General features: G+C 37.8%; 1 protein-coding gene across 3 annotated transcripts in view; it reads right to left on the reverse strand.

Moving 5' to 3' along the window:
• CACNA2D3 (calcium voltage-gated channel auxiliary subunit alpha2delta 3) overlaps window positions 1–17,083 on the reverse strand; it is a 396,474-nt gene that overhangs the window by 309,307 nt on the left and 70,084 nt on the right. For all 3 annotated transcript variants that reach the window (XR_004419272.2, XM_033071436.2, XM_033071435.2), the window contains exon 3: window positions 3,067–3,183. Coding sequence is in view for 2 of the 3 variants with exons in the window: in XM_033071436.2 (XP_032927327.1) it covers window positions 3,067–3,183 (117 nt within the window). In the remaining variant the exon portion in view is untranslated. The remainder of the gene's footprint in view (window positions 1–3,066; window positions 3,184–17,083) is intronic.

The raw sequence follows: 17,083 nt of genomic DNA on the forward strand, positions 1-17,083 counted from the left end.
AGATTTTTCCCTTCTCAAGCACCATAACATTAAAAGTGAATGGTTACCTTTGTCACAGATAGAAAACAAAAAAGCCAGCAGCATTGAATCAAAACCACAGCTCAGGGATTTTAAACTAATTCATGTCACAAATACTTCAAAATAAAATAGGAAGTTGCTGCCTGAAACTCAATCAGGTAGGGCAGCATTAGGAAGGAAATGGTTAACAGGAGTATCCTGAACTGATATAAACCCAAGGTAAATAGTGACCACTGGGGAGAAGGAGGGGGGGAAATGTTGCTTGCAAGGTTTTCCATCAGTAAGTAGATGACAAAAGGTTATATAATTGGTTTAGTACTTTCAGTTTTCCATTTATCTTCTGTATCTGGCAGAACAAAAATAGGACAATCTATGATAGGATAATTGCATACTGAAGGGTAATTCTAACAGGGAATGAATATGATAAAAATCACACTGAACCAACTAATCACTATGAAAAGAGATCAGACAGAAAGATAAAAATTCATCCAGAATATTAAGGGGGAGGAGGGAAAAGAGTTCACATGTGATTAGTAGCTTCAAATAAGTTCATATGTTTGAAAGCATCAAGAAGAATCACAAAGGAAGGAAAAAAAAAAAAAAAAAAGATAAAACCCTGAGGCCTATCCAAGCCATCCTACTTTTATATATCCAGGTCATTCTTCTTGGCCTTTTCTACAAATCAAACACTCATGAACTATGAATTTCTGAACATTTTTCACAGTGCTATATCTGTTGAAATGTTGGAACCTGAAGAAATACATTTAACCCAAAATCCTCTTGGATAAAACATTTTAATCAACCATGGATTTTGATGTCTACTTGAAGCTAATTCACTCAGTGGTGTAGGGAAACAATTTGGGCTAATACTGGAACACATTTTCTGAGTCCTTGGATTTGCAGCCTCACAATCACGTCCCGGTTATTTCTAAGGCTGAGGGGTTTTTTGTAAGGTATTCTTCATTTAGTACTTTCTCCAACATCACCACCAATATACCTGACACATCACTCTGAATTCTATGTTTCAGTGCTCTTGCAAAAGTTTCCATCAAAACCTTATATCAAAATTCAAGTATTTTAGAGATGAGATGATCCAGTATCAGGATGGAACAGAGCTCTTAAGTGTACAGGAGTTTTCTAATCCCCCTAGATATGATGGGAAAATTAGTTGTGATGAGCCAAAGATGATATGCAAAACCTGCATTGTATCAAAGGATTTTGTACTTCTCAAGATGCAAATTACTAAGCACTACTTACCACAGAACAGGTCACTCATTACATCTCTAGCACCAATTTATATAACTATGCAAAAAATTAAGAACTTCATTAGAAAGTACACTAAACAGTTCGTTTCTTAAAAGAAGTAACCCTGTCCAAACCATATTTTTAACTTCCTTTTCAAAGATGGAAACCTTCCAAAGAAGGCTCTGGATTTCAGTCACTTTTTCCAGCACTAAAATCCATTCAGTCAAGATTACACGCACGGTTTAACTTCACAGAATTTGGGCTTGTTTTTACTCAGAGCATGGTGGTCTATATTGATCCTGCATTTTTTTTGCTCCTTAGATAAAAACACCATCTGTATGAAGAGACCAAACCTGCTCTAAACATTTGCTATGAAGCTCTAATTGAGACACAAACTGCTGTTCCCAGCAGCACTCCTCCCTGATGGGTTCTATTCCCTCCCCAGCCAAGCGTGCAGCTCGCTGGTCACTCCTCGCTCCAGACAAGTGCTGCTCCAAGAATGCTTTGTTCACATCATCATCTCAGGGGAGCAGTCTTTTCTGCTGAGAAACAAGGAAAAGAGTCCTCCCCCTTCCTCAAGTCAATATTCTTCAGGCTCCTGGAAGCTGTTGCACACATATTAAAGTGTAGTTTTTCCTCTGAAAAACACACTGTAAAAATAGCATTGCGGGGTTCCATGTTTATTGTCTTTCTCTGCTTCCCTGCCAAGTGCGCTCAGTTTTACAAGCTGAAATATGTTTTACTTCACTGCCAGTCCTGAAAATTCAACCTCTTAAACGTAGCCAAATTCTTTCCTCTCTTTTGCACCATAACAAATAGTACAAGGCTGAAGGCGGGCTGCATCCTCAGCCACACAAAAGGAATCCCTGTTCTCGGTGACACCTCCAGCTCTGCAGTGCAGAGAGGAGAACCTTCAGCTCAACTGAGCAAAGTCTGGCTGAGATAGAGCAGCTGGTGGTGAACAGCATCACCATCATGTCCTGTGAGCAGCATCACCATCATGTCCTGTGAGTTTGCTGACAGGGTGATGCCACAGGAGCTATTGCTCCAGGCAGTCACCTCAGTATTGAACAAAGAATAATGAAAACTGCAACAGGAAGGTTTGTTACTCTTCAGAACATGGGTTACAACAAAATCCTATTTGATATAATAAACATAAAAACCTGAACATTTTCTTGGTTTTACAGTAAGTCAAATAGACACCAAAGCTATTACAAAAGGAAGATCAGATGGAGATAGAATTAACAACACAAAAAAAAAAGAAGAAAAAACACAAAAACTTACAGACATACTCAGAGCTGTTTAGTTATTCAATGATCATTAATGAGCTGCCTGAAGAGTCATTTAGTACTTACCACAATTAAAGTGTTTACCATTTGAAGTGTTTGCATGTTTTTCTGAACTGAAGGACAGTTATTGAACTCAGACATTTCCCTGCAACACTATTTTTATAATAGTGAGCACTGAAATCAAGTCTGCTTCAGTTGCATATTTTAAAATCTAGCATTTTAACCACATGCACTTGGGTTTTACTGCACAAAATATGTTACAAACTCATATTGGAAATTGCTAGTTCCAATCTCATTGCACACTCCTACATTTATCTATGGATAATATAAATAATTTAAATCTATTCTCTTGAACAGTGATCCCAAAATATTTCTGAATGCTTTAGCATTTCCCCTTCAGCACCTTCAATTGCTAGTACAGCCTTCAGAGCAGAGCCCAAACCAAATAGTTAGTTTTCCATCATATATTTAGTTTTACGTCATAGAAGAAGTAGCAGATTGATCTGCTCCTTACCCGTACGGCTTCAGACTTCTTATGAAACATTTCTTCCATATTCTTTGCTAACTTTTTCACCAGCTGAAGGCCATCAATTTCTTCTATTGCAACATCCTTCTCATATTCTTTATATTTCTGGAAGAAGAAAAAAAAATAGGGAAAAGTTACTTACAGAGAACCAGCTGAAATTTTCACAACTAATTGTTCGTTTTATATTACACTTTTGCTGACATTCTTCATTTATTTGATGTTTATTTGCATGACAGCAGGCTGCTTTGTGCCAAGATGCTGTCATGGGGAGAGAACTGGATTAGAACCAGAAGTCCATTTTAAAAATAATAAAAATATTTATCTCATGCACTGCAGGAAAACGATAACTCCCCTTCACAATGTTTAAATTACTCTTCCCCAAACTAAACAAGAGCCAAAAAAGTAACAAAAAATCCTTTTATCTCCTCCAAAAATCATGTAAAAACAGTGATACGATTGGCAATCCTTGTGCCTTAGCAACCTAGAATCCTCCTCAGCTGAATTTCCTGTAGATGCCTATTTCACAAGTTTTTTACAATGCTTACACTGAGAGTGCTTACACTACAAGCTTATCTAGACATGCTTAACTTTTCATGCAAAGAAAAGCCTAAACAAAGCACATGAACACACCTTCATCCAAACACAAGCATCAAAGCTTCCTTTATCCAACATGATGAGCATTACCCCATTTCACAATGGAACTCTAAGAATGCCTAAGCACTAAAAATATATTCAAAACAATTTTTGTCCTCTATTTTATGCATATCAATACCTTTTTTCCTCATCAGTGCTTACAAGGAAATTTTGTAAAAATTAATTATTTTTAATAATTGAATGCTGAGGAAATTCTTCTTCCCCATATTATTCCACTGCAGCCTGTACTCTAAGAATTGTTGGCTTCCACTCTTGCTATTGTTTGCTTCTTTCTCTCTAAAACATGGAAAGTTGTGTTGAACTAATCACTGCCCATCACCAAATCCTTCACCTAACCACAAACCTGCACCTGCATGACACAGTGAGGGAGAGGGAAGGCACACCTGCCCCCTGCCAAAAATATCCCCCGAACCTCTATAGCAGATTCTTGGACAGCCTACAGCATTTGAGTGAATAAAATGAAATGGTAAAATTTTAAAAAATTATCGTTACAATTTGCCTGCAGAATGACAACTCTTATAGAACTATAGAGAGACAATGGAGAATAAGGTGACCCAAAACAGAGGTTCAAACCATCTGGATGAATATTAAAATGTTCAAAACAGTGAATAAGTCAGGACCAGTTATGTACTGGTCGGTAATGCAAGAAAGGACTCTTCTGTTAAGAGAATGCCTGCACATGCTGCACCATTTCCCCCAGCAAAACTAATTTTCAAGGTAGAATGACACTTGGTACTTCCTTTAAATTTTATACTTTTGTATAAAACTTGTGTGACTGTTTTGATAATGAAACAATATTTGATAAAACATAATTTGCAGACAATTTCAGAAAAAGTTAAAAAAACAAAGTTTTTCAGTAAATAATTTCAGCATCATTTCATTTTTCCAAACTATTACATGTTATGAATCTCTAGTCTGAGACCTTAATAGCAACCCAGCAACCTAAGAAACCTCAAACAAACCCCTTGCATTCTGCTGCCTTGAGGCAGGCAAGGAGATTTGGGTTTTTTCCCCTCTTTGATCTGCACTTAGATACCATCAACAGAGTTCTGATTTAAATACTTGAAATCCATTTATGTCATTACTAGAGATAAAAGCGATTTTTCTAGAATAGAAAAATATACTTTTATTTTTATTCACTGAAGAAAATATAAGAACACCGTAAACAAGAGAGGTAAATGTATTGTAATGTATTGTAACAAATACCATGATAAAATGCAGTAAATTATCAGTAAACACTGATCATTTGAAAACAGTGCCAGTTAATTAATGATGGCAATGTCTGTCCACATCCCACAGGATTTGATGCTTTGGAGAATTTGAAACAAATCAAGTTCAAATTTGAATCACTTATTTCCAGCTGCACAGATGATGTTCAACACATCACCTCCTGATAAAAATGTTTCCTTTAGACTTGACCTTTGAGTTTTTAGAACGGATTCTAAAATGCATCACTTGAAGAGACAGCTTTCAGGTCATCAGATTTATTGATTTAAGCTTTGCCATCGAGTGAAGAAAGCCAGGCAATTATTCACTGCAGTTGCCTGAAAACTCAATGGTACTGTTGAAATCCACAACATTTTCTAGGCACACAGAATTTCACCACATGGTCTGTTAGGCTCTTGTGAAAGCATATTAAAAAGCCACACTTCTCAATGTTGAGTAACTGGTGCTTTTGAAAACTAAAAATAACTTGCACTCAAAATAGATGTGAATGATTTCTTAACTCATAATTTATGATCTTATAATTATACCAGTTAATAGTAAATAAACACATTTTTTCATAATTCAAATTCCAAAGTTTCAACACAAAAGACTAAATTGAAAGAAAAAGAAGATATTATTTCAGATCTATTTGAAAAACCCCCACATCTTGCATGGTGCAAGTCTACTCGGTTGCTGGAAACCTTCAAGAACATTTGCAACAAAACCAGGAGAGCTTACTTGTCTGCTAGACCCTGGAAACCAAGAGGTTTATGTAACATGTATTTCATACTCAGAATTCCACTGCCATAACAAAGCACTTCTGGCATTGTTTTCAGCCATCATTGGAAGGTTCCAAAACAGGAAGATTTTGTGGTTTAAAAAAACTTCCAGTTGTTTTTGCTCCCTGGAGGGGAGAGGTGCCGGCCTGAGCTGGGTGTGTGTGCCCTGCTCTCAGTGCCCCCTGCAGGATTGGTGTGGATTTCAATTCCATAAAGAACCTGATTTTATAAAAACTATCAATGCACGAAACCTGAATCACACAGGATAGTGAAAAAACACAAAACCACAAATAAAACCACAACAAAGGCCATCATTAATGCTGCATTCTCTTCCTTTCACTCAGAGGCTCTCTGACCTCCAGGCCCTCATCCTTTCCCCACCACTAATTTTTTACATATTAAATTTGGGTTTAGTTTCAATAAATAAAAACAGCAAAGACACCATTTCCTTTGAAATAAATTTGAATTTGTTTTTAAACGAAATTATTTTCTTTTTATGTCATCCAGAGAAAGTAGCATGGCACTATTGCTCCAGTTAAGCAAAATGAGTGGTAAAAAACACCCAAGTTTTTGGGCCAGGCTTGCAAACTACCTTGTTGTACTGCTACTGTGAAGGTGCTCATACAAGCAATGCCTTAATTTGCCATTTTCCTTCCATGTAAAAATAATGAAACTGATGATAAAATTATTTTGTTTTATTAAAAAAAAAAAAAAACACATTCAACCCTCAGGTTTTTTCAATACTTCCTAATTTTACTTCATTAAGAGATACTGATAATTCTCATCATTTGCAGCACAGGCAATAATACATGTGTATTGTTATTAAAAGGAGAGAAAATAGCTCCAACTTTGCTACAAACAATTTACTTGCTTAAAAAAAAAGAGTATGAAATATTAGAGTCATGGTTGGAAATTCCTTCTGATAATTGAATTTCCAATTGTCTAGAAGATGAAGCAGATACAACTTCTGATTTGCTGCATTATAAAAAAAAAATACTTGAAATGCTGATTCTGTCTGCTTGCAAAAATCAGCATTTGCTAAAAAATTCTCTAAAGAGACAAGAACATTTATCATTTGAGAAAGCTCACAAAAAATACATTATTTCTTCAGTATCTGTTTTGCCAGATCATTTCACATAAGCACCAGGGAAAGACAGACAGTATTTCACTGTCAGAACCCTTAATGCTTTTTATGTTTTTCATTGGTTTAGGTGTTGGGGTTTTTTCTTGGTAAATGATCATCCAGAAATAACAAACCAAAAAGTAATCTGGACAAAACTCAGATCAGACACGTTTAAGGCAATCTAAATATTTGGCACTGAAAGAACAACACAAACACACACAAACCAAAAAGTGCTAGCAAAAAATATTCCAAAGAACCCCACGAACAAGACCAAAACAAAGCCAAACCACACCAAAACCCACAGAGTTTGAATGTCCAAGGCAGGAAAAGAAGTCCACTCTTGAAGCAAGACTGTTGGCTACAGCTCGAATTTTTTTCTCCTTGTTTTTATTCTAAAGAGAAACATGGTCTTTGTGTTCCTATTTGTATCTACTTCTATCAAGTCTTATCAAAATCAAGATATTCACCTTTGTTCTGCATACAAAAGTATTTCAAGTTACTTACACGTGTGCACACCGTCCTTAGTCTCAGTCTTTCAAAAGGGCTCTGGTTGCTTTGTGCATCTGCAGAACACTACACCCATTCATGATGGAAATTCTTCCCACTCCCTGGGAATTTCAGAGCCAGTAAATACCACTACCATCCTGATTAAAGAAAGGAATTCAACAGGAATCTTGTAATAATACTTGAAAAGTCATCTCTCTGTGTTGTGTATTTGGAGCTGTTATTTGCCTCTGAGGTGCATTCGTAGCTCTACTGCACACACTTCACAAACGTTGTTGGTTGAGAGCTTTTGTCACAGGCATGTAAAAACTATATGTGCATATATACATTTTATGTTTTGTAATGAAAAAGCAGAACCAGCATGCAAATGGCAGATCAAATATCCAATCCATCCGTTGTTTTCATGAAAAAAATTAAAAGTGTGTTTACTTCATGCCATTTTCAAAAAACCACTTTCAGATGTTCAAGCCTCAACATTGTGAATGTAAACTGTGATTGCAGAAACATGCACTTTTGATTAAATCACCAACTTTTGATTTCAATTAATATCTCTGGCCCAGTAGAAAGGCTGTGCTATGCAATGATTGAACTGTTCAGATTTGCTTCACTCCCTCTGCCTGGAAAGTCCTAAGAGTGACTCCCTTCAGAGAGGCAGTGCTGGACTGAAGGGCCACAGGAGTTAATAAACGTATTAGAATTATTTTGATTCTGTATTTGAGACATCCCAACAATCAGATGTAATTAATGAGACAGAAAGGCTGCAAAAGCTCGCAGCTGATAGCATTTGCAGTTCTTAAAGCCGTTTCTTTAGTTACAGAGTCAAAAGTTATGCCACAGTTCTGACCATATTCTTTACCACTAAATGCATTAATTTATCACTCAAGTTGACTTTCCTAACTGAAATAGCCTTGAATTTTTATGTGAAGTTATTTTAAATTGTAGGGATCAGAAGGTTAGGAACAAACTACTTTTCTATGCACAAAGAAATTATTTTTTCTTTCAATAACCAATTCTTCATCACAATCTAACATTAAGCCACTTCATTTTTCTTTGTTCCTCATAAGGTGTAATGATTTTTTACATGTAGCTTTTTAGCACAACTGAACAAAAGTTTTTTAAATGTCATTAATTCAGGGTGTTTTAAAAACACCTCTTCCTCTTTGCACTTTATATAGGTTTTGGTTTTGTGGGTTTTTTAAATTATAGAACCCAAAACCTGCCACAGATATATATATGGAGCAAACTCAAAATGTCTCATTAGTTTCTGCCTTACCCCATTAACAGTTCTGTTGAAATTAAAAATCTATGCACAGAGCAGGGACTATAGCAAAACATGCCTTCGGGCTTCTGTATCCAATACAAATTACTCTTCATCTGGAAAGTCTATTGCAGCATTTGAGAAGACAATATCCATGTTCAAATTGATGGGACAAAACCAGGGACAGTTCAACCCTTATGTGGCAGGAGCTCTTGCAGTGCTCTACCATACAGCACACATCCCTTCTGCATGTGGGAGATGGTAGAGCAATTCCCAGTGGAAGGTTTAAAATTATCCAGCCCAGCTCTGAATGCCTCATTAGAGCTGAGGGGTCACTAACCATGTATGCACTGCTGGAACAAACCTGACTGGAAGCCACATAAAAAGCCTTCTCTAGCACCACATGTGCGTGTGAGTGGGAGTCTGAGCTTTTCCTCTGAGCAGAAGGGTACTCAGATGGCACAGGCACAGCAGAGATAGCAAATACAGATGGTGCACTCCTCCGACAGACTCATCTGTGAATCTCTTATTCACACAAGATTTTGTATTTTCCCCTTATCACACTGACCCCATGGTGGGGTGGCTTTTTTGAGTGCCACTGTTATGCTGCTATCTGGTCCTCCTGACTCCAAAATGCATTCATTCAGCAGAGCAACTTTAACAAAATAAACAACTAGGGTTTTTTTATTTTGTTGTTGAACAAAAATATTTTAGTTTAGAGTTGGTAGAAAGCTTTACATCTACAGTTTCAAAAAACTTTATAAAGCATGTATCCATCAAAATCTCTATGTAGGAGAGAATATTGGGCTCTCCTTAAATTCAGTGATGTGCCCAATGTCACACAGCAGTTCAGAACTACAAAGAGAACAAGCTCTCTTTGTTATTCTTCCAACGCCCTCCTCAATAAACCATAATCAACTTTGTTAACTTCCTCTTGATCTGCACGGCAAAATGAGTCACAACAGCACACTTCTCCTCACCTTGACATTAGAGAACTCCTTAGCAATTGAGAGTTTGTGTTACACCACATTACACACTCCTATTAACCTTTCCTGAACCTCTTTGTGTTGATGAAATCCATCAGCAATGCCCAGTGTGATGGCACACTCATTTTCTGCAGAGAAATTCTCACTCACTTCATCAAACAACTCCTTGGAGCTCTGGATTACCCATCACATTTGACTCTTGCACACACTGGTGCCTGAGAAACTCCTGCTGCCTCAAAGTCCAGTTTGATTACTTCACAAAATATACTTTAAAAACAAAATATTGGATTTTTTTTTTTGCATACTGCTTTACTGTGATTAGCTACTCAATGCTGTACCTGGTAAATTGTAGCCAAAGATCAGCTATCCTGGGACATTTGTTATCATCAGCAGAATTGACGAGGATAGTTACTGCTTTCCTTGCAAAATAATTTACTCATTGAAATGACTGCAAGGGCACTATACCCCCAGCATATTTAATCTTTACAAAGATATTTACTACTGACCTATTTTTACCTCATGGCTCTATATGTAAATGCTACAAAACCAAATCCATTAAAGCATTAAGCTGAATAATCATCAAAACCAAACAACCCAGCTCCTGATTTAGCAACATTCCTCTGCCCCATCTGTGAAATGCTACACAAGGTGTGCCTCCTTGAACCTTTCACAGCCAGATATGTTTATATCTATCTCTATATACACATATATAGCATCTATATAACTGAGAATACCGGGTGAACAGCATTAACTGGAAGAGTCTTCAACACAAGCATGGTTAAAACAGGTGAGCTAGTGGGGGAAGATAAAAACTACTCTACCACAGAGTTCTTTTCATCACAAATACAATTTTAGAAAAGCAGCCACATTGGTGATGCATAAATTATAACATCTATTTAATAAAAAGATAAGGAAAGGCACTCCAGGAGGTTCAAATGCTTGCTCTCTGAGATTAACTCAGTGTTTTAATTTTTATTCAAAGTAGCTAATGGGAAAAAAAATCACCACAAATGGGTGATCCAAATAACTAGCCAGGCAATCTAATTCCAAGCAAACAAACTGGAAATACATTGTCATCTTTCCCTTTACCAAAGCTGCTTTGGTCAGTGCTAACAGAGTAACAAATGTTTGGAGAGGTTTCTTGGCTGCAGCCCCCAGAGCCCCAAGGCTGAGGCCAAGGGCACTTGAGACTCCTTTCAAGGAGAGTCACCTCACCAGCTTTCCTCAATATGAATTTAATCGTAATTGAAAATAGCTGAAAAAGCAAACTATTGTCTTGCAAATTCTTTCAGACATCTGAAACATCTGCACAGGCCAGCAAGGATGTTTCAAGAGCCAGTTAACAAAGGCTATTAAAAGCTGCTTTGGAAATACATTTCACAGAAGGTGTCTACACAATTACCCACACCTTTGCTTCTATTTTAAAAAAGAACATAAAGCCCTCATTTAAACTGAAAAAGAACATTCTGGAACTGCCCTGGAGACTCCATTTTCCATAAGGTTGTCTCAATACTCTTGAAAACTCACTACACTATTTCACATGAACTGCTTTACATGAGGAACAAAACACCTATTATATAAATTTGCAAAATTGAACATGATCCAGAGGGCATGTTCATCCAAGGCAAAGCCCTCACTACATTTTCAGGTGAAAGTGGGAATATCAAAAGCATGTACAACTAATCTGTTCCTCACAAAACACTGAAGCAATCTGAGAATGCAATCCTTTTTCCCTGGACACTTACTTGAGACCACTGAAGATTCAGCAGTAGGGAACCTGACAACTCACTACCATCACCAATTCTCAGCAGGAATCAGATACTACATTTTCTTTTGTACACAATTATTCTTCTCCAAAAGCCTGTATGGTTGCTGGAAGCGAGAACAGCCAAAAGAGACAGCTTATTTTGTGCTGTAAGGTCACAGGATACAACCACAAACTAATTTTTTCAATCAGACATTCTGGGAATAGATTTTTTCCTCTTTACACTCCTCTTATCACTGAACGTCTTTTTCCTTATTGTCCCCCCTCAACCTATGCCAGCCTTACACTCAGGTCTTGTACAGGGTTTTGCTATTTCTGTCAACTTCTATTAGACAACACTTATTTTCCAGCTAAGAAAAATTACACCATTTTCTTCCTATCCTTCATGGCTGCCTCTAAATGAGCAATAAAATAAAATGAGCAGCCAAGAAAACTTGAAATAAAGTGGAATGTATGCGGGGGGGGGAAAAGTGTGTGTGTTCCAAGACAAACCTTTGCTTAGCAATATCCATGCCTTTTGAGAAGTCCAAAAGCTTTTTAAGAATCACTAATGGGTTTTGTTCCTCAGAAAAAGAAACACAAACTGCTCAGGACACAAATCATGTTTTGCAATGTTCTCCATCATGAATATTAGTCTGCTTGGATACCCCTAAACCACTGTGTGATTCCTTCAACATTAACTCCTAAATGAACTTTATATTTCACTGTTTGTCACTCTGAAGGACATGGCATTGATCCCTGCTGCTCTATCTCATCATTGCACTTTTCTGCACACACTTGATAAAAGTATTTATATTGATTTAAGGTTGCAGGCAGGTGTCAGAACACTACAGATCAAAGGGGACTTGTAATAACAAAAAAAAGCATAACACTTGAATCCCTGAATTTGGGCATGTAAATTTAGGCTCCCAATTCTTCATCTCACCCCTAAACATTAGAATTTTTTATGTTTTCAAAAATCAGAACTCCCCTCAGTCACATCAAAGCCAGCAGCACCAGTCTATCCTCAGCATCTGTGAAAATCAGACCACCTGCATGTGGTCTGAGTGCAGATGTCTTGAGAAGAATTCAGCAAGTTACCCATTAAAAAAATATATAATTGGAACCCTAACCATAGCATTTGGCACTGCCTGGAAGTGTGAAAACATATTTGTGGTTTTGCCACACAAGTTAATGCTTTTTCACTCCCATATGTGGCTGCCAGTCACTTATAAATCTTCCCAAGGAGGAGTAGAGGATGGCCAGCCTTTCTGTATCCCTATGGAGGGCAGGATACCTGTGGTGATTTCCTTCAAAGCTTCACAGAGCAAACTGGTGAACAGACAAGGACAAACAAAGGGTTAAAGTTCAAACCATCCTTAATCCAGTATTTGATAACTGCCTTTGAAAGGCTGTAATATGGTATCAGCTAATGCCCTGCACAGCAGAACTTGTGCAGACCCTTTTCTCTTTGGACCATCTAGCTATGAGAGTTTTAGACTGGCATCTGGTGTGTTGGTTCTCAATATGTTTTTCCCCCAACAGAGTTTTTTCTCTCTCACATTTTTAAAAATGACACTCAAAGCCTCATTAAGGAAAAGTCCTGTGCTATCAAAATCCCAGCCAGAGTTCTGTTTGTAGCTCTTTGTTGGGTTTTGTTTGTTTTGTTTTGTGGGTTTTTTTTGTTTAGTTTTGTTTTTTTGTTTTGGTTGGTGGTTTAGTGTTTTTGTGAAAATTGGATGAATAATCTAGATAATAGTAATCTTTGTGCCACATTGTACCTACATGTAAGTATTCCCATAGATTACTGCAAAGACTAAATAAACCTGAGCAATTTCAAATGCTGCAGAGAGGACTGAAGTGTAGCAGCCCCAATCTCTGCCCTTATTTCTACCAAAACTGAAAACTCAAGACATTTTTATTAAGTGTACATAGCTGCCTAATGATATCACCTTCATCAAAACCTATTATCAAAAATGAACCAGAGCCACATCCTCTACTTAAAAATTTGTGTAGCCTTACATCTGTATTACAAACTTGTCTTTTTTTCCTCTCTTAAAAATCCCACAAAACTAAACAACAAAATAAGTTGGCTACAAAGCTAGAGTAGATTTCTTTTTGTGTACCCACATGTCAGTATCTGATCAGATAGGAAGCATTTCAACAAACCATCAGTTAAGTACTGTTTTTGAAAGCTTAAAAGAAATTTGCCCAAATTAAATCTGAACCAAACCTATTTCAAGTTAAAATGCAGGGCACATTCTTTTTTCTATTACTTAGAGATTTTTCTATGTTCAGCTAGCTGTAAAATACACACACAAACATGGAGATGCTTTTTTTTTTTGATTCTCAAAAGGAGCAGAAAGGGTTTTTTGTAATTTAGGAATTCATAACATTATCAAGAGAGTTCATCTCACAAAAAAAAATGCATATCACCTATAGCACCACAACAGATCACCACCCTAGTGTACAGAAATAAACCATATAATTCCAGAGCCTGTAACAGACTGAACAAACCAATAAATTTATCAGAAAAAGTCCAGAGCTTTGGCACTAGAAAGGACCCAACAACAGCTTTGTTTTCCTTGGTCAATAAACCACTATTAATGATAATGTATCTATGAATTAAAGATGCATCAATCTGCATAGCAGAGAATAGAAGCCATGAATAACAGCCAAATCAATACTATGAAGCTGTAAAGAACACAGTGTGCTCTCCTTCAGGTTAACGGTAATTAATTTACTTTTGCTCCCTCCACACATGAGAAGAAGCAAGTAGAAGAACATGGTAATCACATAAAAAAAAATTTATTATAAAATGAACATGTATTGTTATCTCCTTACTGCATCTTTTCTGTTCATATGTTTAGAGCACTTTAAAATAATACTTTATTTGCACACAGAGAAAGCAGCTTGTGTTTTTGGGAGCATATGCACATACAAGCTGATATTTTCAAGTACTGCAACTTGGAAGTTTGTTTCTTAAATAAAAGATCCTGCTCTGGTTGGGTTTTTTGTTAGTATAAAATTCCATTTCTGCAGCACAGTGAACGTATCTGTAGAAATGTTCTTGTATGGTTCAATATCCCATAATGGAAAGCCTTACCACTGAAAACTACATTTGCTTATGTTGCAGCTTAGGTTTTTTTGATTCAGCTCCACTGTTGATTAAATATTGCCCTTTCTTTACAATAGAAAAAAAAAAGGCTTAAGTGATCAGCACCTAATAGAGGCATCCCCTTCTTAGGAAAAAAATATTTGGAGGTCCTGTTAATCCTATGGACTGTCTCTGGGCAGCAAGCTTCTAGGAGGGAACAAGGTAAAGTTACTGGTTCTCTGGTTTTAAAGAGTGCTTTCTAAAGAGCATAATTTTAATATTCATTGTGTTAAGGTTCCCTTCAGTACTATTTTAGTATAAAGTAAACCTTAGGCTGCTATAATTAACAGTGCATTTTCACTGACATGGAAATTAAGGTTTCCATTTTTAAAATATGCTCTTCATGACAATGTTCAGAAAACTGCCATCAGCAGATTGTTACTATTTCATTACTTAATAAAAATAAACAATTTCCCTAAACCTCAGAACATCAGACAAAGGCACCACAATCACAGGTCACTTCGAGGCAACCGATTGATAAATTCCTCAGTGCGCACCACAAAGCAGCGACCTTGGTGAACTGCATTCAGGCCCCTGAGCAGCAGAGTAATTAACATACACTGAAGTTAAAATCACAAGTGGTGCTATTAAAGCAGGCAGAACAAGCCAGCAGATACAGATAACATGGTGTGAGTTCAGGTCTCAGTGGTGATTCCGCATCCGTCTGAGGTTCTGCGGAACTGCTGCCCCCAAACATGGAAAAGATGAGCTCTGAGTCTGAGCTGACCTTGGGCTTTTCACTGTGTAAAACACTCAGAGTGGGGCCACATCTCCATCTTGTGAGCTTTCTGAAAGTTTACTGTGAAACAACACAATGCAAAAACCAAGGGAAAGGTGCTCTCAATTTCCAACACCAAATTTTGTAACACTAACCTACTGAAAATTATAATAGTTATTCAGATCCTCTTCAAACTCTGCACTGCATTATAAATGCCCTTATATTTACTTTCCCTTTTTCACAACAGCATAATTTGTCCCTTATTATTACAAACATACAAAGAATACACCAATAAAACATAACTGTGGCAAGTGGACATTGTGTTTGCATTTGGAGGCAGGGCAGAGCCTGTGCTGCCTGCACAGCACTGCCAGAGGCACACATCTGTTTGTGCAGTTCTAGTTCAGTAGTTTAAGGAATGAAGTATCACCTCATTACAGAACTGCCATGTATGAGTGAATTTGTGGAGCTTGCCCTCCTCACAGTCAGACAGTTCTAATCTCCTTGCAAACCTCAGTGGCAGCACAGAGATGGAGTGTTAAGCTTATCAGGCCTCATCTGTACCATCACCTACTTAGTTAAACCCAGGTCATCCATTTCTCTGTCATTTCTTTGTTCCTGAGGTGCCTGAATGCATAATAGCCACTGGCAAAAGATGCAAGATATCTTTAAAGACTTCAATAGAACACCACCTACAAATTTTTTTTAAACACAGACTGAAAACAATTCCCAAGGACCATTTTAATCACGGGATGCACTACATGCGTTTCTTCTTGCTCTACAATTCCAACTTGCACTATCATCATATAACCTGTTATTAATTTATTTTATATTTACCTTCAGTGTTTGCATAGAAATTCCTGACTCTGAAAAAGCTTATCACAACTGGGAAGGGTTCTGATAACTGGAAATCCTACACAGCATAATAAAACCAACTTTATATTCAACCACTCTTTTTGGGCATCACCAAGCAAATCAACAGTTTTGTTTCAGTGTCAAAATAAGGATTATTCTGCAGTGCCTTTAAAGAATTATGTTGCCTTTATTTCATTCAAAATAAAATTCCCTTTTAACCACCTGCTTTTAGTAACACAACCCAGCTTTCAAAACCATGATACCTCATGAATTTTTATTTCAGGAATAAGGTGCAAAACTTTACAGATGAGCAACTGCACCCACGGGGTAGAGGGCTAGACTGCCCTCAGACCCAAGTCATGCTGCTGATTCAGGAGGTTCCTAATCCCCACTCAAAGAGATTTCTCCTCTCCTCTAAGCTGTGCTGGGAGGACAGGTGAACCCTTTGCTGAGGCTGTGAGGATGGCAGCCACCCCACCTGGTCCTGCTCTAACGCAGCCCCCAGTGCCTGTTCAGGAGAGCAGGTACCCTGAGAGGTGCACACACACACCTGTGCCCTGAGAGGAGGCACAGACACACTGCAGAGCCATGGGCACAGGCAGCTGTGAGCACAGCCAGGGAACACAGCCATTCCATCCTGCAGCCCCTGGGAATGCACAGGCAGAGTGCTGGTATCACACACAGCAGCACCGCTGGTACCCCCACCCAAACTAACCCTGGTACTGCAGGAGCCCGTTTTGTCCCAGCCCTGGCTGTCAGAGGCACGTGGAGAGGGGCAGGATAAGACAGAGGAAGGTTCTGTCTCCAAGGTGACTTTGCCTGGCAACCCTTCCATGTCTCACATGTGGCACCGAAGCCACTGAACCCCAGAGACACTCAACAAATAAAAACAGCATGAACCCACTGGGTTAACTATCTAAAAATCAGAGTTTAGGGGTCTCAAGGTGTGAGATGGGATAAATTTTTAAAAAGAGCCACTAGAAGCTCTGACAAGACAATATTTCTAAATAAAACAGTGGAG

The sequence above is a fragment of the Catharus ustulatus genome, chromosome 13, assembly GCF_009819885.2.
Source record: "Catharus ustulatus isolate bCatUst1 chromosome 13, bCatUst1.pri.v2, whole genome shotgun sequence".
NCBI lineage: Eukaryota > Metazoa > Chordata > Aves > Passeriformes > Turdidae > Catharus > Catharus ustulatus.